The sequence below is a fragment of the Serinus canaria genome, chromosome 28, assembly GCF_022539315.1.
Source record: "Serinus canaria isolate serCan28SL12 chromosome 28, serCan2020, whole genome shotgun sequence".
Classification (NCBI taxonomy): Eukaryota; Metazoa; Chordata; class Aves; order Passeriformes; family Fringillidae; genus Serinus; species Serinus canaria.
Genome location: NC_066341.1, coordinates 103,675 through 127,297, shown reverse-complemented (window position 1 = coordinate 127,297; position 23,623 = coordinate 103,675). Strand labels below are relative to the sequence as shown.

At 43.8% G+C, this 23,623-nt stretch overlaps 4 protein-coding genes across 5 annotated transcripts; 3 read left to right on the top strand and 1 right to left on the bottom strand.

The window, feature by feature from the left end:
- The first annotated feature begins 148 nt into the window (after positions 1-148).
- On the top strand, positions 149-8,163 carry RAB8A (RAB8A, member RAS oncogene family). Of its 2 annotated transcripts, XR_007780310.1 has the most exons (9): positions 149-314; positions 553-613; positions 847-907; positions 1,702-1,779; positions 2,190-2,279; positions 2,474-2,563; positions 2,902-2,967; positions 3,306-3,356; positions 4,264-4,295. XR_007780310.1 is itself a non-coding variant. In XM_009099326.4 (8 exons), the coding sequence occupies exons 1-8, from the start codon at positions 155-157 to the stop codon at positions 4,354-4,356; spliced, it is 660 nt and encodes a 219-aa protein (XP_009097574.4). In that variant the 5' UTR covers positions 149-154; the 3' UTR covers positions 4,357-8,163. The 2 variants fall into 2 exon arrangements, 1 of the variants encoding a protein (XP_009097574.4); XM_009099326.4 differs by lacking the exon at positions 2,474-2,563 and having other exon boundaries at positions 4,264-8,163.
- On the bottom strand, positions 7,575-12,284 carry CIB3 (calcium and integrin binding family member 3). Its single transcript, XM_009099329.4, has 6 exons — positions 11,429-12,284; positions 11,101-11,135; positions 10,214-10,325; positions 9,706-9,853; positions 9,342-9,537; positions 7,575-8,842 (listed from the first exon to the last, which is right to left on the bottom strand). Exons 1-6 carry the CDS (start codon positions 11,477-11,479, stop codon positions 8,821-8,823), a joined length of 564 nt encoding a protein of 187 aa, XP_009097577.1. The 5' UTR covers positions 11,480-12,284; the 3' UTR covers positions 7,575-8,820.
- A 296-nt stretch (positions 12,285-12,580) lies between these two features.
- On the top strand, positions 12,581-13,487 carry FAM32A (family with sequence similarity 32 member A). Its single transcript, XM_030233733.2, has 4 exons — positions 12,581-12,737; positions 12,856-12,994; positions 13,088-13,141; positions 13,297-13,487. The coding sequence occupies exons 1-4, from the start codon at positions 12,661-12,663 to the stop codon at positions 13,363-13,365; spliced, it is 339 nt and encodes a 112-aa protein (XP_030089593.1). The 5' UTR covers positions 12,581-12,660; the 3' UTR covers positions 13,366-13,487.
- Positions 13,488-13,635: 148 nt separating this feature from the next.
- Positions 13,636-22,984, top strand: AP1M1 (adaptor related protein complex 1 subunit mu 1). The gene is made up of 12 exons (XM_009099333.4): positions 13,636-14,597; positions 15,086-15,242; positions 15,583-15,650; positions 16,156-16,286; positions 16,426-16,573; positions 16,951-17,077; positions 17,798-17,940; positions 18,637-18,708; positions 18,974-19,132; positions 19,749-19,874; positions 20,068-20,143; positions 20,895-22,984. The coding sequence occupies exons 1-12, from the start codon at positions 14,556-14,558 to the stop codon at positions 20,915-20,917; spliced, it is 1,272 nt and encodes a 423-aa protein (XP_009097581.1). The 5' UTR covers positions 13,636-14,555; the 3' UTR covers positions 20,918-22,984.
- The last annotated feature ends 639 nt before the right edge of the window (positions 22,985-23,623 follow it).

The following is a 23,623-nucleotide window of genomic DNA, read 5'->3' as shown; positions in this document are numbered from 1 at the left end:
CACTATGCCATCGCCCGGCCTCGCCTGCCCGTAGCCGGAAATGACAGCGCACCGGCGGTGGGGCCGATAGCCAATCGCAGCGCCGCTTGAGCGCGTATCAGAGCCGCCCGCCAATGGAGTGCAGGCTCCGTCCGCTCTCCGCCGGGCTGGGCCAATGAGCCTGTGGTGGGCGGGGCCGGTGCCCACCAACATGGCGAAGACCTACGACTACCTGTTCAAGCTTCTGCTGATCGGCGACTCGGGCGTGGGCAAGACCTGCGCGCTGTTCCGCTTCTCCGAGGACGCCTTCAACGCCACCTTCATCTCCACCATCGGTGAGCGCCGCCGGGCTGCGCTGCGCACGGCAGTCCCGCGCTGGTATCGGCCTCGGCACCGGCTCGGCGGGCTCGCTGTCGCGGCGGACTCTCCGTGAGGGGCCGCTCGGGCCGGTGCTGGGCAGCGGCGGGCAGGGAGCGCCGAGGACGGGACACTGAGCAGCGGAATTGAGGGCAATGCCGCTGGATTTGGCCTTTCGACGGGACCTGTGAGTAAAGTTATTGGTTCTCCTTTCAGGAATCGACTTTAAAATCAGAACGATAGAACTCGATGGCAAGAGAATCAAGCTGCAGATCTGGTAAGGCTCCTCTGCCGTAGCGAGCGTCTGATGGCTGGGGTTGTGTGCTGCGCTTGGGGATGTGTTCGGTTCTCATCCCGTTGGGCTGCTCAGTGGTTTATGGTATTTTAGAACCCAAAAAGCAGTTTCTAGTGCTCAGAAGACTGGTTCGAATTTATTTGAGGCTTGTGGTGGTGTTAACGGGAGCTGAGGTGGAGGTGGCTGGCATGAGCCCCGTGTTACGTGTGTTGCAGGGACACGGCCGGGCAGGAGCGGTTCCGGACCATCACCACCGCCTACTACAGGGGAGCCATGGTAGGGGCACAGCCGGGATCCTGTGACCGGGCCGGATAAACCCAGCTGGCTCTGGCTGGAACTCTCACAGCATGGGGCTCTGCCAGGCTCCACGCTCACAGCTCTGCTGCTGCTCCAGGTGCTGCTGGAGCTGTGCTGGGATGTTGGAGAACACCCTTTGCTTGCCTTAGAGATGGGGTAACAGAGGGCGTTTTGAAAACTTCTATTCCATTTTCAGTCTCATGAGAAGGGTGAGACAATACAGATGTATTATAATTCCCACCATCACAATCAAAAGCCAACTATTTCCTAATTACACTATAAGTGTTTCTTTGCTTATCAGTTTTTTACCACACCATGTTGTAGATACCTTAAAACCAATAATCTAAAACTACCTCTCATAGGTCCCACTAGAATATATCTTTCATAATTCTATTTATCCAAAGTATCTAGTTTTATTTACAAGAGCATCTTTTGAAATTTTTTCTAGTGCCATTTCTCTCTTAACAATATCTGTTCTATCCCATAGTATTTCTAAGTCAGCATTTCTTGTCTCAAAGTTTACATACAGATGCACACTGTGTGTGCCTTCTGTCAGGCCCTGAGAACTCCTTACAAATCCATTTCCCACACTGGGACAATCTGGGACTTTGCAAAGGCAGCTTCCCTGTGTTTCACTCTATAAATACATGTCCTGCACACCTTAATCTCACTGCCATTAGCTGGGAACCAGTTGTTAAAAATAGCCACTGTTGAGCTGCTCCTCTGTGCTATGGATAAACCTTTAATAATAAACAGTCTTTCTTTACCTTTAGGGCATCATGCTAGTGTATGACATCACCAATGAAAAGTCTTTTGAAAATATTCGGAACTGGGTGAGGAATATTGAAGAGGTAATTTCTCTCTTTACTCGTTACTGACTTAAAGGTGTTGTTTCTTTCTCTGAAAGTAATTAAAGCTGCTTCAGGAGCGTTACATTTTTTTAATGGAACACTCCTGGGTACTTGGAAGATAAGTGGGATGGAAGTCAGTAATAGCTTTTGGAATGCCTTGGCTGATGGTGATCTGTTGTGAGGGATGTAGCCCCTTGTGCTTCTGAGGGCACCTAATGTGACAATTTCCTGCCACAGCAATTGATCCAAGAACCGCCATGGTGCAGGTTGTGGGTTGGGGGTGCCTGGAAATCTGTGGAAGATTCTCAGGACTGGCATCTCTGTGTTGGGTACTCAGTGGGTGCCTCACCTGTCTGACAATGTGTATCTGCAAAAGCCAAGCCCAAGTTTCTGCTCTGTGTTTGTCTCAGCACGCCTCTCCAGATGTTGAAAAAATGATCCTGGGGAACAAATGTGATGCAAATGACAAAAGACAAGTCTCTAGAGAGCAGGGGGAGAAGGTGAGTGCCGTGGCTTCCATGTGTTTTGGTTTAGGCTTTTCAGAGTCTAAGACCTACCCTGCTGATTGTGTGCACATGGTACCCCAGTGGTGTTCCTGAGTGAATGGCTGAACACTCCCCAAGCTGCCATGGCAATGCTTTCCCCACTGGGACCAACAGCAGAACCTGTGTTAAGGATTCTTGTCGATTAACAGATGCAAGGCAACGAGTGGGACTTCTCTAAAAGGATGCTAGAGTTGGACATGGAGAAAATGTCTGTTTTGGCTGAAAGCCACTGAGACAAGGTAGATGGGATTGTCTTTTCTTATCTCAGATGTTACTGAGTTGAGGCAGAGTTTTTTTCTGCACTGTGGTTGTTATGAGACTGACAAGGTATCTATGCAAGAAACAAAGAAAAAAGAGCAAGTTAAAATGTGTGCAGAGTGTAAAAGAGCAGAGCAAAGCCAGTGAGAACAGCTGCCAATTGCATTGGGATTTAGTTCCTAATTTTTGCAAATTGTTCTGCGTGAGTAAATCCCCAACTCCACTGGCTTGTGGCAGCAGGGACAGATGCTGTGCTCAGGGCTGTGTTTGGAGCTGTTCCTGCAATTGTTCAACTAACGTGCAATCTGCTTTTGTTCAGCTTGCTGCAAGTTTTGGGATTAAATTCATGGAGACCAGTGCAAAAGCAAATATAAACATAGAGAATGTAAGTACTGATGCCTTTCTCTTGTATTTATGGTTCTCTTTGTGCAGACCAGCAGTGTGCCCATGCTGGTGGGATGCAGAACTCTGTTGTTGGGTACCACAGATGGGTTGTTTAGCACTTCCTGCAGCACAGACCCTAGCTGGGAGTAGCAGTGTGGCTTTGGGGCTCAGAAAGAAGGTTGTGGAACTAGAGAAGGAGCATTAAAACCTGGAGCAGAGGGAAAAATACTGAAAACCTAATGTTCTCTTGTCAAAACTTGGGAAGGCAGCTTATTGCCATACAAAACTATTAGAAAATATTTTATACCGTGTAACACTGAACTGTTTGACTTGTCACAGGCATTTTTCACTCTTGCAAGAGATATCAAAGCAAAAATGGACAAGAAATTGGTGAGTAACTTTGATTTCATCCATGCTGGATTTAAATAGGAAAAAATAGGCAAACCAAAAGCCACATTGCAAGAACTGTTTCACACTGTATAAGAAATGTGTCATAGTCTCTTTTATGAAGGATCCCTGAAAGTTCTAGAAATGTATTTTTAGTTTGTCAAGCTGTGCTCTGATGTTGGCTGTCTCTGCAGTCCAGGAATTAGCTGCAATGGTTGAGGTTTTCTAAATAAAATTATCTGTTATTTGTTGTACCAAATGTCAGTTGGGGGGTAGAGCAGTTTAATGATACTTCTCACTCTTGCAGTCTGAAAATCATATAAATTAGGGATAGGGGAGGCTGACATCATACTTCAGGGTAGAAATTTCAAACTGTTTAAGAATAAGTAAAGAATTAATGGTTTTGGATAATCTTTGTACAAATATCCTGAGAAACAATTGGGTTGTCTTTTTACAACAAATAAATGCACAGTGATGTTGGATTGTTCCTTAAGGAATATGAAATGAGGCTATTGAAGGCACTTTCTACTCTTCCTGGTATTTCCACCTTCATGTGACCAGACATGAACTGATGCAGTGGGATATTTTTGGTCTTGCTGATGATTCCTAAGTCTTCCAACAAGAGCCAGACATGCTCAGTAATTTATTGGCTTTTAGTCTCAGCTATCTTTGAGTTGATGGAAGCTGAGGCATAGGCACAGTGTGAGCTGGTTGAAGCCAAAGCTGCAGATGCAGTTCTGCAGTTTTTTGTTGCGGCTCGTGTAAGACTCAGATAAATGAGTGAAGCCTCTTACTGATTGTAGGAAAGGTTCTTGTGTATGTCAGGCTTGGTTAAGAGTGACCAGATGAAGTATGGATGGAAGAATCTGTTAAGTATAAATAAGTAACTGGCTATTCTTTCCATCTTCAGGAAGGCAATAGCCCTCAAGGCAGCAACCAGGGAGTCAAAATCACACAAGACCAGCAAAAGAAAAGCAGCTTTTTCCGATGTGTTCTTCTGTGAGGGACACGGCCTTAATCTGAGCTGGACTGTGCCTGGGCTAAGTGAGGTTTCCTCTTTCTGTGGACTTAGTGCTCCCTACATACCTTGTCACTCTGTGACCATCTAAATAAGAAATGGCTTATTTTGGTAATTGTCTGACTCTTCGATTTTGGAGATGAAACAAGTTTATTTTTGTCAGATTGCCACTGGGCATGTGTATTGTCTAGCAGAGGAAGAACAGATCACACGTGCCCTGGGATGCAGCACCATTGCATCAGTCTTCATTCGTGTCTGTCACACATCCAGTTTAGAAATATGAAGTTGTGATCAAAATAAGAAACTTAAATGCCACTGTTAATGAAGTACAGGTGTGCATAGATGGTGCATGTGCATATCCAGTGTGTAGCTGCACACTGAATAGTGGCATGAGACCATCCCAGAAATGCACTGAGGTGAGCAGTGCAGGCTGATGCCTTCCCAGGAGGTACGAGGGAGCTTTCTGCAGCTCCACCTCTTTACTGCTACAGAGAAACTCCTTTATCTGCCTGTCTCTTACTCAGCTGTGTTACTCTAGACAATCCACAAGTACAATTGGTGTTTTAAAAAAATTCTTCTCAAAGGAATCTCTATTTTTTTAAAAAAAGAATGTGTGCTGTACATAGAATGGGTCCTTACCTTTGATAATTCATCAACGTTAGACTTGACTGTGCTTAATTAGGTACTCCAGACATTCAGACATGTTTAATAACTGGAGCTGATGGCTACACTTAGTCCTGTACAGATGATCTGTCACCTGTTCTTGGAGAACCAGAGTCAGGCAGGGACACTTACACAAAACCTGTCACCTTACAATGGGTGGCTTTACCACTCTCCAGCTGGGAATGACTCCAGACCTATCATGACAGAGTAGGTAGTTTTAAATCATGGCAAGGAAACGTATTGCACTGCTCCCAGTCATGTGTTCCCAAGCACACTTGTTCACATACGCAAATAAATGTTGCACATCAGAACACTTTGTGAGTGGAAGCTCTCTTGGGCTGAGACTGGCCTTGCTGCTGGGTGTCAATCAGCACAGCATCAGCCTGCTCACAGCTTGTGCCAGGGCACGTCCAGCCCTTCCCAAACAGGCTCTGTTATCATTCCCACAAACCCAGCCCAGGACATTCCCATGTGTGGAAGGCCAGAGCCAAGCACAGCTCCTCAGTGGGTGCTGCTCACAGGGCAGGAGCTGCAAGCCTGGCTCTGGACTAGACTGACAGAAGGAGCACTTGCTGCTGCCCAGTGATTGCAGTGATGGTGTACCTGACGCAGGGAACACACCAGCTGTGTCCTGCAGCTCACTGGAACCGAAACAGGCTTTGTTTACATTGACAACTGCACTTAAGGGTAAAATCAAAGTTGATTTTGAAGTTGTGGAATTTACTCACCAGTTTGGCTTTCTTCACGTTTGTGGTATTGAACTCTGGGCCCCAGAGTAGCGCTAATAAGTGTTGCTGTGGTTAAATATCTGTTGGATTCACAATTAAACTGTATAAATCTGCAGCATGCAATTGGGCCCAACAGGAATACTGCCTGTTCCAAAATGGAAAAAGATTTCACTCTGTAAGTTGCTGGTTTATAGAAATGCATTTTAGATGCATTTAGATGATCTCTGTCCTGATTAAAGCTTTCCTGTAACCAAAACCTTATGATGGGTTGGTTCTTTGTTTACTTGTGGCTTTTTAGCATGAGGACTTGATGAACATGCCCTGTAGTGGATTTATACATAGCTGTAATTGTAGCATAAAACTATGTTAAGTTACTGAGGAGACTTCTAGACAGAATGTAGTTAACACAGACCTGTAGACTGGACAAGTAGCATGTCTGTCTTGAGCTAAGAATGTTTTTAAAGAGTTTGTGTGTGCTTCAAGTAATGATTGAGCACAACTGGGGCGGTGATAAGGCAGGCTCAATTTCTACATAACTCTGTAACAATTTGCTTCTGGCTTAGTAATAACTGTGGATTTTCTTGCATCTGTATTGTGCGTTAAACAGCCAGATGCTGAACCAGATTTATTTTTCCGAGTGACTGGAGAAATTGGTGTTCATCTGACTTGATACCACAGGTTTGCCATGATGCTGGTTCTTGCCTGTGGACTGTATCAATAACTCATCCCAAGATGGGAAAGCAAACCATATACAAGTGGGTAAAATGTGAAGGATGGAATTGTGATTTTTCACTCATTTTCTAAATCTGAAGTTACTCTTGCATTCAGAATTCTTGGTATGTGAATACCTTCTGTTAAAGCTTACACTGGTTGTTGCATGTGTTTATGTACCTAATTATGACATTATTTCCTTTGAAATGGTTTGGTTTTCGAACAACAACATTATTGCTTGATCTCAGGAAGTCTTATGCAGTTACTGTGACTACAGTCATCACTGTACTTCAGGGTATGAAGGCTCTACACAGACATTAAATCTGTGTAAGCAACATGAAACCTAAAATGCAAGTGTAAGAGAGGAAAAGGTTAAACATATTGCACTGCACATGGGCTTAGCTATGTCACTAAACACAGGCATCAAATGTAGTACAGTGTGTTTCCATCACATCGTTCAATTACTGTGCTTATTAAGTATGAATGTAATGGAAAATGCAGTTGTCAGAGAGGTACCCTGTAAATAGATATTTAATCTACTTGTGTCTAAGCTTTCTTTAACTAAGGAGGAAAAAATCAGAAATTGGGTACAAAACCTGTAAAACTGAGGAATTGAACTAGGTCTGCAAAACTAACTGTGCTTGCTACACATTCTCAGTGTCTAAATACCACTAAAATGTCAAGTAATTGATTAACATTTGTTTTGTAGAGAAACAAATCCATTTTTTGAGCATGTCCTCAAATTCCCTTATTTCAGTGAGTATCATGGAATTCTGTGGTTGACCTTATTTTTGAGGCTGGTTGCAGTACATTGCATAGTAGTCACTCCTTGGGGTGGAGACCTGTCAGTCTGTCAATAAATGGTGGAGCTGCTTTCTAACACTTACTTAACACCTGTGTTGTCGTTGTCCTGTGCTGACAGGCACAGCTCATGTTTCCTGACATCAGAACCTTATGCCAGCTTCAGACTTCCAGCCTCAGATTTATAAATCCTATGGATTATTGTCTCTTTACTGCTGCTGAAAATTATTTGGTCTCTCCTTTTCTGTGAGATGCTGATCATCTCCCTGATGATTGCTAAGGGGTTATTGTGGTGGTGTGTTTGGTTGAAGATCATGCTCAAAACTGCCCTGATTTCTTGTTCTCTTGGACTTGCCAGGGGAATGCACAAACAGCTGTGTGAGCATGGGCTCCTTTGTACTTGCAGAAGTTGTAGGGCTTGGGGAAGAATGATGACTAACATGTGTCTTCAATTGTAGCTTAACTAAAGATCTGTTCAAAGGTAACTGCAGTCTGAGTGTTCCTGGCTGCCTTATTCCCTGACCCATCCTTCACTGATCCCTGGAGTTTCTGTGGTTAATAAAGGTAACTGGCTGGTTAACTGGTCTCTCCAGCCTTTCTGCAGGAATCATCTGTGAGTGCGAGTTGGGACTTAGGACTTTGTTTGAAGGGAATTTAACACATCCCGACATTTGTAAAAATAACTGTAAATTGTATTTTTGAATGATCACTTTTGGCTGCCACCCTTCCCACATTACAACTGCTTTCTTAAACATTTCTCATTGATTTTCATGTTTGTATTAAAACAAAACCGTAGTTTATTACAGTATGTCTGTTTTTACTCTCTTGTACAGGACCCTAAGCACTGCATAAATAAACTTCTTATGAAAAGAGAATTTTACAAACTTAAGTTTTCAGTCCTGTTCATCATTTGTGCATAGGGACCCTGGTGGGTGTGGAAAATAGGGGATTTCTGAAAATGGACAAGAGGGACAGGAACTGGGGTAGACTCTTTTCTTTCGAAACTATGCTGACTTTTTCATTGTAAATCCTGCACTATGGGAGAATACTTCAGGAATTGATTCATTAGAGCATTATTAAGACCATAAATAATCAGAGGAGTTACTTAGGTGTTTGAAACTAAAGGGATTTTTTTACTGGTTAAGGCATTTGAGTTACTTAGGTGTTTGAAACTAAAGGGATTTTTTTACTGGTTAAGGCATTTTTGGGTGAATTTTTAGAGGTTATAGTTTGATTCGAGTTTCTTTACTTCCTGGTGGTATCTGAACTTAAAAAAAATACTTCCCTTCTGACTGTCCAGGCCAGGTTTGCTCTAGCTGAGGGTGGGGAGTAGACATTTTGCTAAATTACTGGGAAATCCTGATGAAGAGCTTAATGAATTGTTCCTTTTAAAGAGATAAATGAAAGACAGTTTTCTGAGTGGTTCAGTTACCAGAAGTTGTCCTCTTTTCCCCTCTCATCTTGTGCTCTCGTGGCTAGTAATCTGAGGTGAAGTAATAGTTGTTGAAAGTCCCAGAAGCACTCCCATCCCTGTGGTTGACTAGATTCAGATTCGAATATGAAAGGTGCTGTTAAAAAAAAAGAAGTCATGATCACTTATGCATCACTGTTTAAAGGATTTACTACAGTTAATTGTAGGACTCTGTGATAAACTGGAAACTTTATTTTTCAAAGCATTTGCAAAGAAGGGGTACATTAAATAAATGCAAGATTTGAGTGCTGGTTTGTGTAAGATGTGCATCAGAAACCACATTAGCACGATGTTAAGCACTGAGTGAGCAAATCTCATACATTTATCAATGCAGCCTAAGTGCTAATACTAACTTCTTAAGTTACAAGGACCTTCTGTCTTGTAAAAAGTACTTTGGAAGTTCAAAAGCAAGTCAAGAAGCCTCCAGGCTTTTTCAAGCATCTATTTTTGCAGTGTTTGCAGTGGGCAACTCTACTAGAACCTGCCACAGAAGAGTGGTGATCTGCAGACGCTGAGGACATATAAACACACACTTCAGAGGCTTCTGACAAGGAAACTAAGAGAATTTTGTCCTAGAAATTAAAAGCAAATATTACCTGAGGAAATCTGGAGCTCGTACAATCATATGCTGAAAGTCTGCTAAGGACAGCTTGCCATCATTGTCCACATCAGCCTCGTAAATCACCTTCTCACACACAAGGCTGATTTCTTCTGGGGTCAGTTCATTTCGGGTTAATTTGTTAACAGTTTTCTCTAGGTCTGATTTGCATATGTAATCATCATTGTTGAAGTCTGACAAAGGAGACAAAGGATAAAAAAAACCCAGAAGTTTTTAGAGGAGGGAGAACAAACATTCAAGTGCAGTTAAATGGTACCTAGAAGTCATGATGCTGACAAAGCAAGGATTTTGTAGTCCTACATGAAGCGGCAGGATTTCCCCACTTTTTATGTCTCACTCACCATAAATTTTAAAAGCATAATAAGCTTTCAAGTCTCGGGGAGCCATTTCACTTAGCACAGAAAACATGTCCAAAAAATCATCCAAAGTCATGTTGCCGTCGCCGTGCTCTGAGAACACCTCTGCTATCCGCTGGCGGAATGGATTGTCCTGGGAAACAGCACAGGGGCAAGGGAAGGTCATCCTTTGATTGATGATCCATTGATTTCAGTGCAGGTAAGGCAAGTGGAGCGAGATTATTTTTGTTGAAACACCTTTTTGGCAATTTCTCCCCTTTCTGCCTCTAAGTTCTTGCTAATGCTGTGTCAGAAGCAGACACAGCCACACCCTGTTCAAGCTTTGTGCTGTTTCAGCGAGTTTTCTGGGAATTACTAGAAGCTTCCAGAAAGACTTTTTACTTTGATAGCCCAAATGTATTTCTATGGCAGCCTCCCAGCAATTAGTCTTGGATGAATTATTCAGAAAGGGTAGGTGAACCTGAAATGAGTCACTCGAGTCGTGTGTGGGTACCTTGAGCTCTGGCATGCTGCCGATGAGCTCGTAGGGGAGTGTCACGGCTGGTTTGTCCGTGTAGTCAAGGGGAACGAGCTGCGGGGCCAGGTCTCGGTACCTGTGGAACAGCCTGAGACAGAGAGAAAGGCTTGTTGGCTCTTGAGACTTCTGAGAACAAGGTGGTTTGCTTTTCCACCTCATTTTTCATGCTTTGCATCCATTACCAGATGGAGATCGGTCACTAAGTAACAGTGTGTTTTTGTTGGAACAACCGTAATTAAAACAAGCAATATAGTGTAACCGGTGAAAAATACAAAGCTTCATTATAGAACTGTTAGGTGAAAAGGCCTACACAGGACATGCAACCCTTACAAGAGGAGAACAAGTTCATGATTTCAGTGAGGACTCAGTCCCACCTCATCCTGCCTTCATCAGATCCTGTGGCCAGAGATTAAACAGGGAGTTCAACGAGGCCCGGGAAAAATGCGTCCTGGAGCAGCAGTGTAATAGTTTAGAAGAAAACATGAAGAAAACTTGACACAATCACTAAGTTTTCATAAACCCAAAGTATTCCAGAGAATAACAGTACACTTTGAAGCACCCATCTGAAAACCCTGTGAGAGAACTGTGGATGTCGCTGCCACTAAGATGTAATTCATTACATTTATTTCTCATAAATAAAGAGGGACTAGTACATTAATACAAAATTTAGAATTCTGACTCAGTTTAGCATAGGATTTGTAAATGAAAAAAAAGCCAACAAAAATGCCCAGATTGCCCCAAAGTATCACTTTATATTTGAGTAAATCCATGTAAAAATTATTTTTAAATACATTACCACATATGTAACCTGCCTTTACAGCAATCTCTTTCCTTTATTCACAACCTGCATACAGAAGACTCACCTCAGAATTTCTTTCCTTGTGAAAAATGTGCAGTCCTATGAAATAAGAAAAAGTATTACACAAAATGACAGTTTTTAGCATGCATTGGCCCAAAGTTTTCCCATGAAGTTATACTGTAGTATATGTGTAAGCATTAAAGATTTCTTTTTGGCATACAATTAGATATATCTTCCTTTTGATGTAAAAATCAAACTATGTTCCTAAAATCCTTGCTGCAATTCAGTATGTCTACTTACTGATTTTCAAAATATGTTGTTTTAAAAAACCCAACAATACCTTTGCCATTATTCAGTGTCCTGCCCAAACAGCCATTTAGTTTGCTTTTTACCTGATATGCATCCAGTTGCTCTTGAGTGAAAATGGTTTGCTTGTTGCCCATTTTGAGCTGGGAATACTGACTCTTGTCAGTTCTTTCCTCAAAGACACCTTTACAGGTCGTCTGGATATTCAGTTATTAAAAGCTGCAACAATGAGGCTCAGGTACAGCAGAGGATCAGGTAACCAACTTCTACAGGCTGCAAAGTATCATAATAGGAGCATTTCATCAAATCTTTAGTCTGGCTGCTGGAGGCTCTTATCCAGCAGCATTCACCCGTCTCCTGTGTGCACCACGAAGACTCGGGTTACAGGATTTAGCCAAATAAGCTGCTCATTAGTGCCCTTCAGCTGCAGGTAGACCCAGCGGACCCTGCTTTTTCATGCCTTCAGATATGGGGAATTAACTGAAAAGTGTTAGTAGTGTTTTCCTTCTTTAAAATTTAACACCAAATGATGGAAATTTGATTGCCTCTCCTCCTTTCCTTCTCACGTTTTATAGGGTCAGAATTATAAAGGTTGGGAAAGCCCTTTTATTATTCATTAATGCAGCACTGCCAAGGTCACCACTATACCATGTCCCCAAGTGCCACATCCACAACTTTTTTGAACACTTCCAGGGATGGTGACTTCACCACTATCCCAGACAGCCTGTACCTGTATTTTCCTTTAATGCACGCTGTTAAAAACATCCACATTTTGCAAGCCTCGCTTCGGTTCCCTTCACGGAGATAACTCCGGACTGGGCTCACTGCCGGATCCCCTCACGAAGGGGCCGGGGGGGGGCTCGTTCCCGGTTCCCCTCACAGAGGGGCCGCTCCCCCTCACGGAGGTGCAAGGCGGCTCACGGCGGCCCCGGTTCCCCTCGCGGAGGTGCAAGGCGGCTCACGGCGGCCCCGGTTCCCCTCGCGGAGGTGCAAGGCGGCTCACGGCGGCCCCGCTCCCCCTCGCGGAGGTGCAAGGCGGCTCACGGCGGCCCCGGTTCCCCTCGCGGAGGTGCAAGGCGGCTCACGGCGGCCCCGCTCCCCCTCGCGGAGGTGCAAGGCGGCTCACGGCGGCCCCGGTTCCCCTCGCGGAGGTGCAAGGCGGCTCACGGCGGCCCCGGTTCCCCTCGCAGAGGTGCAAGGCGGCTCACGGCGGCTCCGGTTCCCCTCGCGGAGGTGCAAGGCGGCTCGCGCGCGCTCCCGGCCCCGGCCGCGCCGTTGCGGCGGTGCCGGCAGGGGGCGCGGGCGCGGCCGTTCCGCCATGGCGGATTACGAGGCGGTGCAGCGCGGCCCGCTGCGGCTGAAGGGCAGCGGCGGGGCCCTGGGCGCCGGCAAAAGGTGAGGGGCGTCGGGGGAACCGGGGAGAACGGGGGGCGGTGGGGAGGGGCCGGGAAAGAGGTGGGCGAGGAGGGGACACACAGCCCGGGGCTAAGCGCTGACCGGGCGCTCCCCGCAGGAAGAAGAAGAAGGCGAAAGACAAGGCCCAGATGCTGGAGCAGATCGTAAGCAGCAAGAAACAGGAGGAGGAGAAGAAGCGCGGGCTGGACAAGCGGACCCCGGCGCAGGTGGCCTACGAGAAGATGCAGGAGAAGCGGGTAAGGCTTTTAAAACCCCCCTGAGCCCCGGGGTGCGGCCGCTGAGGGGGCTGCGAGTGCCCGGAGTAACCGGCCCTTCTGTGTCTCCTACAGCAAATGGAGCGGATCCTAAAGAAAGCATCGAAAACCCACAAGCAGCGAGTGGAGGTGAGCAAAACCATCCCGAGTTCCTCAGGCCAGCGTGTTTATTGTTGGGCTGAAGGAGCCCGTTCCGCCTTGTCAAACACTAGCCGGGACACAGGGGAGGTTGTGGTTCAGCTTGGTGATGTCAGCACCCGTTTTCTTTCTCTTTCCCTCCCCAGGACTTCAACAGGCACTTGGATACTCTGACTGAGCATTACGACATTCCCAAAGTCAGCTGGACTAAATGACCGGGCTTCTTTTCACGGCTGTGGAGCTGGAGTTGTGTTTTGTTTGTATCAAGCAGGGTTGCCATGTAAATCTGTCTTTTCTCCATATTGTCTAATACATCTTCTGAGCTTTTATGACTTTATACTGTGTTGTTTTATAGAATTGTTTTTTAAAACCAAACCTGCAGCAATGTCTCCTCTGGGCTGAGGAGCTCTGGTTTACATCGATGCAGAGGGCTGGTTTTTCTTAGTGTTTATAGCAAGGTTAGGGCCAAAACTAATTGCTGCAAACCAGATGGAAAACATTCCTTTATTTCTTTGGTTCTAACAGTAATCCCTTTTTGAGGTGAAGAGTCTGACAGGCTCACATTTAAGTTTCTCTTGTAAGTTATGTGAATTGTAAAACTACTTTCTATCAAGTTCTGTCAGAGGCCACGTTGCAAAATGTGAAATATGTAAAATTGTTTTACGAAAGGATATTATTTGATATTTGTATACTTTCAAGCCTAACCAGCAAGAAGGGAGGTTTAATCCATGGAATAGAGACCAGCCAACAAGCTCTTGAGTGATGTCCAAGTTTTGATAGCTGATGTGCTGGATTTCTGGGATCCCACCGAGCATCCAGGCTTGTGCAACTCTGAAATAAATAATCAGTGTGTCTCTCTAGTATGTAATTACCGGCTTGCTGTGCACCGGGTACTGAATCCGGTTTTTGTGGAAAATAGTATCATTTCTAACTTGAGCTCTCTCAGAGGGGTCTGCTGCAACTTGTAAATTCGATGTAATTTACTAAAACGCTGCTTTCATCCCTTTTTTTGGTGCTGATACAATAATGAAATGGGGAGTTTGGAGTTTGATTCTTACACCTCTGAGGGATGACATGAAGATTTCACGATGTTCGAACTCCTAACGCGCCGCTAAAATCGCGATATCGTTCTTAACCCGAATGAGGTTCCGGCGCGGCGGCCGTTGAGCCCTGGTGCTCATCGTCAGTCCGGAGCCCCAGCTCAGCCTCTCGGCGCGCCCCGGGTGCTGTGCCAGGCTACCGGGACAGTCCCGGGGGAAAGCACGCTGGGACTACTTAACGTCGCTGTGCGCTCGCGGTGTCCTTCCGCCGCACGGTGCGCGTCGCTGCGCGCAGCCCGGGCGCGGCCCGTGGCGTCACTTCCCGCGGAAGCGGAAGACGGGCGGGACGCGGCCCGGCCGGGGCGATGTCGGCCAGCGCCGTCTATGTGCTGGACCTGAAGGGGAAGGTGAGGCCCGGCGCCGAGCTGCGGTTCCGCTGCCGCTGGGAGGGCTGCGGGGGCCGCGGGGGTTCCGCTTCCCAGGCTGCCAGCCCCGGGTTAGCTGGGCGGGCACAGGGGACTTGTGGCCTGTAGCCCCTCGCCGGTAGGGGTGCTGGGTGAGGCGTCATCCCCGGGTAATTCATCTCTGCCGGTGTTGTAGCTGCTTTGCCTCAGAGGAATTGTGTGTTATCCTATCCTAAAATAGTTGTGAGAGTGTGAGCAGGAATAGGGGAAGGATAGGTCTGGAAAATACTAATACGTGACTTTGCACTTAAATGTTGGTATTCGCGTTCTAATTGGCCAAGTATTTCGGCATTGTGATTTGTACGTGTAAATGCAGAGAGGCTCGAGGGAAGCTGAATGATCTTAGAGGGGCCTTTCAAGCATTTGTGTGTCTTGCATGATAACTTCCTTATGGAAGAGAAAAAAGAAGGATTTGGTTGCTTTCTTTATAGGTTCTGATCTGTCGGAATTATCGTGGAGATGTGGACATGTCAGAGGTGGAACATTTTATGCCAATCCTTATGGAAAAGGAAGAAGAGGGGACACTTTCTCCTATCCTAGCGCATGGGGGAGTTCGTTTCATGTGGATTAAACATAACAACCTGTATCGTATCCTTTGTGCTGCAGATGTGCTGACATGCCAAGGGCTGGTTTGGTTTTTTAATGTCAGAGTGCAGTTGGAGAATGGGTGAAGTGGTATAAAGAGGCTATATTCAGTAAGGTTGGTTATATTAAATAAGGGGGGTTTGTGCTTTACAGAAAGTGTTTTCATTTTATTCTAATTAATGAGTTCCTGAATGTTTTTCTTCCTATTTCCTTAGATCATATGTGCTGTGAAGTAGTTAATGCATAATTCTTCTAAGCAACTCTATTTGCCTAAAATTAGTTTTTTTAAAATGCACTTAGTAAACTTTTTTAAAAATGAACATTCCTGAACATCCTTTATCAGTTGTTGCAACTTCTAAGAAAAATGCTTGTGTATCACTGGTGTTTTCATTTTTATATAAAGTAGTTCAGGTGAGTATATTTCAAAAGTAACCTTTGTGTTCTGTCTAAATAGAAGTGCATAGAGCTTTCACCTTTTTTAAGAACTTCAATAATAGCATTTTTACTTTATATTTGATTATTTTGTAGAACTCTCTAGTAAGGGCACTGATATTTTGTAGCTGTGTAGGCAGAGGATGGGGCACTGTGCTGTAAGTAGTTACACAAGAGCTGAGCACCTGGAGGAGATTGTGAATTGGAGCATGATCCAAACACAGATCCTGTGTTTGGTTCATCTGTACCTGTAAAGAAAAATACTTTCTCCAGAATAAATACTTTTCATAATAGTTTCTTCTAGGATTCTCTATATGTGTTTTAATTGTGGTGGTTTCCTGGGGCTGATCTGAGCAGAATGCTCTTTGGGAAGTATGGGGTTGGAACTTTACAAGATTTTAGATACAGGAATTCCTTCTGCATGTGCTGTGCTGCCTCAGTTAATGTCCTTCTTCTCCCTCTCCCTCCTCTCATTGCATTTCAGGTTTTTTCTGAATATTTCAAGGAGTTGGAAGAAGAGAGCATTAGGGATAATTTTGTTATTATTTATGAGTTGTTAGATGAGCTTATGGATTTTGGTTATCCACAAACCACTGATAGTAAAATTTTACAAGAGTAAGTATCCCTCAATAGTGTCAAAGCCCTTGTAATGTTTTGAGCCTTTTTCCATAGGCAAACAAATGTTTCGGTATGATCTAATTATCAAAAATATTAATTTTCTTTTTTTTTCCATGCCGATTCTCTGCTTGTGAAGGTACATCACTCAGGAAGGCCACAAACTTGAAACTGGAGCCCCACGCCCACCTGCCACTGTTACAAATGCTGTTTCGTGGAGATCAGAAGGGATAAAATACAGGAAAAATGAGGTGTTCCTGGATGTCATAGAGTCAGTTAACCTTTTGGTGGGTACCTTGTAGTTTAACTTGTGTGTGAGAATTGTAGTAGGAAGTGTTAAAAAAGGCTTTTTGTATGAAAACCTACAATAGAAAGTCTCACTGGGGATGGTGTGCTGTGACACTCAAAGCAATGTAATCATTAAGTTCCCCCAAGGAAATCCAGTACAAATAATGCTTTAATTGTGTGTATTGCTGATTTTTGGATATGTCCTTTGATACTCTGTCTGTGCTGCCTCACATCCCTGATTTAATTCACTCTACTGGATTAATTCCTCATAAGAAACACATCCAAGAAAACTGAGGGCACGGGGATAGGGTGGGAGTGTTTCTTGATGTCACAGTGTACCCCATCGTGTCTTACCTTCCTGTTCATCTCTGTTCAGGTCAGTGCCAACGGGAACGTGCTCCGGAGTGAGATAGTTGGATCCATTAAAATGAGAGTTTTCCTCTCAGGAATGCCAGAGCTGCGCCTTGGGCTGAATGACAAAGTTCTCTTTGATAACACAGGCCGTGAGTGTTGCGCTGTCATCATAATCATCACAGATGCTATCTGGACTCTTGAGGTTTGGGATGGGTTGGTAGCATGCTGATCACAGAATTATGAAAGTTGGAAAAGCCCTCTAAAATCATGAGGTCCAACTGCTGAGCAACACCACCGTGTTCAGCACTAAGCCATGTCCCCAGGTGTCACAACCACAGGCCTTTTGAATGCTTCCAGGGGTGGTGACCCCACCAGTGCCCTGGGCAGCCTGTGCCAATGCATGGCCATCCTTTCGGTGAAGAAATTTTCCTAAAATATAGCCTAAACCTCCAGTGGCACAACTTGAGGCCATTTCCTCTTGTCCTGTCCTGTGTTGCCTGGGAGCAGAGCCTGACCTCCCCCTGGCTCCATCCTCCTGTCAGGGAGTCGTGGAGAGTGAGAAGGCTCCCCCTGAACTTAACTTTTCTCCAGGCTGTTCCCCCAGCTCCCTCAGCTGCTCCTTGTGCTCCAGCCCGTTCCCCAGCTCCGTTTGCTTTTCTGGACACACGCCAGCCCCTCACTGTTGTCCTTGTTGTGGGGGATCCGAAACTGATCACAGGATTCGAGGTGCCTCAGCAGAGCCCAGCACTGGGGGACAGTCACTGCCCTGATCCTAGAAAGCTGGCTAAAAGGAAGAATGTCAGCAGGCAGCAGCTGTGCTGTGGTGAGACTTGGGCCATGGTTTGTGTGACCTGTGTGTTTTCTGCTAGGTGGGAAAAGTAAATCAGTAGAACTGGAAGATGTGAAGTTCCACCAGTGTGTTCGTCTCTCTCGCTTTGAAAACGACCGGACAATCTCCTTCATCCCACCTGATGGAGAGTTTGAGCTCATGTCCTATCGTCTCAATACCCACGTGAGTCTGGATCTCTGCCTTTTTAAAATGAGAGTGGTTTAGATTGAAGCCACAATAGCTTCCCCTTCTTTTTTTTTTTCCTCTTAAAACATGTGCAGCACATGGGTTTTTGAGTCAACTGTTAATATCAAAACTTGGTGCTCACTCCTTCTGGAGGAAGAAGGAAGTTTAGACTTCACTTAGCAATAAATCTGTATTTTCAACTGCTGTTGAAACTGTTTTTGAAATACTGTGTTTTTAATCTAACTACATAATGTCAGTGTAACAATTAACTGGGCTTGTTAACAACAGTATTTATGTCAGTTGGTTTTATTGGAGTATGCCAGCCATGATAATAAAGAAAAGTCAAAAAATTCAATCTAGAGAAGGTCTATAGCAAAGAAATAGTTCAGTCCCTAGTATGTAAAACTATCAAATATTTTCTGATGCAAGTGTTTGTTATTAGGGATTTATTAGGGATTAATCTGAGACGTACATTTTTAAGCCTATTATTCTTGTACATTTGCTCATTGATATATCAGTGCTTGCTCATTGGTATAATTATTTCTTAAAAAACCACAATTCTGTCATTTTTTAATGCCCCAGGCTGCATTTGCTGTGTGATTCACATATTGAGTGTAGTTTTAAGGGAAAACAACATTTTAGTGCCTCTGTCAGAGTAAAACTCAGAGCTGTGATGTGTTTTTTCCCCACCAGGTAAAGCCCCTGATCTGGATTGAGTCTGTGATTGAGAAACATTCCCACAGCCGCATCGAATACATGATCAAGGTCAGACATCCTTAAAAAATTATGGCTAATTTTAGTCAAAGCTTGATGAGCAGTGTATGCAATTTTGTACAAGTATTCAGCATTTCTGTGGGGCTTAGACACCTTTGAAGACTTCATTTGTCAGTTATGATCTCAGTTCCAGTTCTGGTTCTCAGGATGCAGGTTGGGGTGGAGGGGAGCTGTGTGTCTCACAGCTCTCTGAGCTCACCAGCATCATGGAAGTACTTAGACCCTGCTTTTCTGCTTTACTGTTTTTCTTCATTAGGCAAAGAGTCAATTTAAGCGTAGATCAACTGCCAACAATGTGGAGATTCACATCCCAGTTCCAAATGATGCAGACTCGCCAAAGTTTAAAACCACTGTTGGAAGTGTCAAATGGGTCCCAGAGAACAGTGAAATTGTCTGGTCCATTAAATCTTTTCCAGTAAGTGTTATTTTTTACTCTTACCACCAAAGAGTGTAATAATTACTAAACACTGATACTTCATTCACATTTAGACTCTGCCTAAAGCAAATCCTGTTGGTATCAGACAAGTAGCAGTGGACTCTTCTTCTTTTTCCATGGATGAATGATTAGAACTTGCTAATAGATGTTGTTTATATTTGTTTCACTTGGATATTTTTTCCGATCCCAGGCTGAGAGCAGATTTTTGAGTCATGTCTATGGGTGATGTAATCCTTGGCCTGGCTTTAGCAGCAGCTGTTTGAGTTTTGTCAGGCTCTACTTCTTGGGTGGTTCCATGAGCATGAGCCCTGTCCACTGACTGCTAATGGTGTGATAGTGCAGCTGTGTATCACTATTTAATCTGAATTTTTGTGTATGAGGCTGGAAGAAAATGAATTATTCCTCAGGCTGGATCTGCATTTAAAAAAAAAAAGGATTTTTAAATTAAAAATACGTGTCACTTTGAAGCCCTGGAGAAGAGCTGGAATGAATAGTGGAGTTCAGCAATTTGTCGTTAAGAAAACTACTTATATCATTGCAAATTTGTTATTATTTTTTTTGTTTCAAGAAAAAAATAATTGTCCGTTTTGGACAGGGTGGAAAAGAATACCTGATGAGAGCTCACTTTGGACTTCCAAGTGTTGAAGCTGAAGACAAGGAAGGAAAACCTCCCATTAGTGTAAAGTTTGAGATTCCCTATTTCACCACTTCAGGGATCCAGGTCAGTGATTGAAAACAGAAATATTGATAAATTTACATGCTGAGCTCTAACATACGAGGTGTTTCTCATTTTGATGATTCCTGTTCAGTTTTATCCACAAGACAGATTTTTACCCATAAAAGGGTCGGGTTTTTTCCTAAATGCTGCTTTGTCAGTGTGGGAGACTTTATATCTTACAGATCTTTTTTTCCAGGTTCGTTACTTAAAGATAATTGAGAAGAGCGGCTACCAGGCTTTGCCCTGGGTGCGGTACATCACCCAGAATGGAGGTGAGAGGAAAGGAATATTTTGTTTCTCCAGAATACTCCTACAAATTGAAGCTCCTATTTTTGAGTATGGAACTGTCTGGTTTAGATACACAGTAAATTAAACTACACTGTTTCTTTTGTAGTCCCCAGTGGGCTAGAGTGGTAATGCTGTTCAAGTGTTTTCTGATTGAGCTGAAATTTGGTATATTTAAAAACAAACATGTTCTTATCAGTGTGCTCACACATATAATTCTGCCACCTTTGAAATGTCTAAGACACTGTCTAGTACAAAATGCTAGATTTTTAGCACGCAAAAATGGTGGGGTTTGGTTTTGTTGGGGTTTTTATTTTATAGAATTGTTGAATCCCAGACTGGTTTGGGTGGAAGGGACCTTAAAGCTCATCTTGTTCCACCTCTGCCATGGGCAGGGACACCTCCCACTGTCCCAGGCTGCTCCAAGCCCTGCCCAGCCTGACCTTGGGCAGTGCCAGGGATCCAGGGGCAGCCACAGCTGCTCTGGGCACCCTGTGCCAGGGCCTCACCCTCTGCACAGGAAGAATTTATTCCTCATATCCCATCTAACCCTTCCCTCTTTCAGTTGAAAGCTATTCCCCCTCTCAGTATTTTATTGATATTTGCATCTTCTTTTATTAATATATATTAATACAAGAAGGTATTTTATCACTTTATCCCAACTTGCTGCTCTGCTTTACTCCTTTGAATGAGATAAATTACAAAATTGGGTTTTTGTTGTTTTTTTCTCCTTTACAGACTACCAGCTGCGAACACAGTAAAACACCTCACAGGCACCACAGACAACAAACCTTCAGGCCTAGAATTCACCTGCAGAAGCTTCTGTGGTCCTGAGAGCTGTGAATGTTGTTGCCAAGGGTCTCATTTCTGCAATCTTGGATTGACAGAAGAAAGATTGGAAATTTATTGATTTCAATAATGTGTTTGAGCTTTTGAACCATTAGTATTGATTGTGTGAATATTTATTTCATTCTTAGACATGCTGATCTTGCTGCTAAATGCTAATTACATTAGGAGTAGCAGTTACATTGAGGAGCCAGGAATCCAGAATGAACCTTGGGAATGTCTTGTCGATGCCTTGTCCGTTACAGTCGCAGTTTCTAGTATTTGTATTTTAGGATCCCTAAAGACATTGACAGCATTGTGCCAGAAATTAGGGAGATGATTGTGCAATTAAATGACTGCTGAACACTTAGTTGTATTTAGCCCAAGGTATTTATTTTTTTTTTTCTGGGCATTTGGGTGCCTTAACTCATTCATAACTCTGTTAACTTAAAAAAAAAAATTTCAGAACGTGAGTTGAAATTATCTGAAGTCAAAAAATACCATTAGCTTCTTCTGTGTGGTTTCAAAGGAATTAATCTGAAAGAACAGCTTCAAGTGAACGGTTTGGATACAAAAATAGGGGTTTGTTAAAAACTAAGTTAGCTGAGAACAGGAGTAAATTCCTGTGGGAGAGTCTCTGGAAGCAGGATTGCTGCCTCCAGTCAGTCGAAATGCAGATGAAAGAGTTCCAACCTTGTGACACCCCAGGGCCTGGAAACCCTCTGCCGACTGACCAGTATTTGCTTTGTCAAATTTCTGCTCATCAAACAAGTTCCCAATTGTCAGATGTAGGCACAAAGCCTTAGATTAGGTATTAAAAGACCAAAACACTTGCAGAGGTAATGTAATTTGGTAGGAAGATTGGGTGTTTATGATTATCTTTCCAGATAATAGTAATGTACTCCAAGCTCTTCCTGGAAGTTACTGTCTAAGAAGAGGCCGACAAAAATAGAGTTGCCATCTTTCTTCCAGCTTGCCTTTTGTGTTAATTTAGGGCAAATACTTCCCCTTTTTTGCTATAGTTTGCTAGAATTGTTTAATTTCATTTGCCCTAAGGAGAGATGTTTTCTTTCTCAGTCTTTTCCATTTGTAAACAGCTATTACTGTATCTTCCTGGCAGAATGAATAACAGTTTGTAATGTTATTCTTAAAGGTATTATTTTTTTTACATGCCGTTTCACTTTTTTTTCTCAGAAGCTACAATTGGCATGGGTGTACATAGTTATTTTGGGTTTTGGTGAGGTTTTTTTTTCAGGGAAATTGTGACGGTTATCAGTATTTTCTTTACACAACTTTTAGGCTGTTTTAGCTTGAATTTAGTACTCCTGAGAGGTGCTAAACTTACACCATCAAAATCTAAATATCTATGTCTGCAGATGTGATGTGATAATACACTGTGTGCAAAATTCCCCGCTGGTGGGAGAGTCCAGGAGTGTCCACAAAGAGTGAGAAGGTATTTCAGTCACTGTCCTCACTGAATCCTTGTAGACTGTACATAGAGACACCTGTGTGTAAATTAGCCAAAAATCAGCTCAACTCCCCCCAGGCTGCTGCTGCTGTGACATCACAGAAGATATGCCTCAGGAAATCTAATATCTGGTGGTGTTTGGCAACAACCACACACCCAGTTTTTGGCAATCCTGGGTGTGGACAGGTGTATTCTGACTCTCTTTGTCCCCCAAAAAGCTTGATGTTGAAACAGAATCATCTTGTTCAAGATTTCAGTTCCACTACTCATTTTCATTTGAACAATTAACGTTATGACTGGACTAAAACTTTTTATATTAAAACTGTAACTGGTTGACAAATCACTTTCTGCTGACTTATTTTTCCAAGTGTTTGCTCTAATTATGCCTGTAAAATGTGACTCTCCATCTTTGTTTTCCTCTTGGAGTTTGGATCTTGTGGACCAGAACCATGTTTTGTTGCAGTTTAACTGTTTTGATGATGGGGCATCAGCCATGCTTGTCCAGAAGGTAATAAAGGCAGAAAGTCCTCTTTGAGTCAGTTGTACTTTGTCTGATTCTTTGTCACTTTGATCTACACCAGGTAGTAGCCTCTGATCTCAGAGTACTCTCAGCCTGGATAAGTGGAGCAGAACTTTATAAAAGCAGGAAGTACTGATATTCCGGATTCATTTACTAAATTCTGGAAAAAATTTCACTTTTCTATTTTCAGCAAAATCCACCCATGCACCATAAAATTGGTACTCAGAAAGCAAAATTCCCCCCTCCCTTTTCATCCACTCGTTGTTACACTGTGGGTGCCCAGGCAGAAAGACAAAGCAAGGGATGTTATTCCAGCACTTGATCTCCTTCAAGGAGGGCAGGTTTGGTGGGACACTGAGAAACTTCCCTGGCAGGGTGCGAGGCCCCTGGGTCCCTGGAAGAGTCCAAGGCCAGGCTGGACAGGGCTGGAGCAGCCTGGGACAGTGGAAGGTGTCTCGTTTAGAATGAGATGGGCTGTGATATCTCTTCCAACACAAGCTACTCTGTGATCCTATGAGGAATTTTTTTCCCACAAGTTTCGTTCTCAGACTGACTGCTAAATCTTTATCTCGCTGAACTTTGTTCTCTGCTTAATGTGGTGAAATGTAAATATCTTGGTTTGCCACCAGGTTATAGGTAAGTGCCTAATACAAA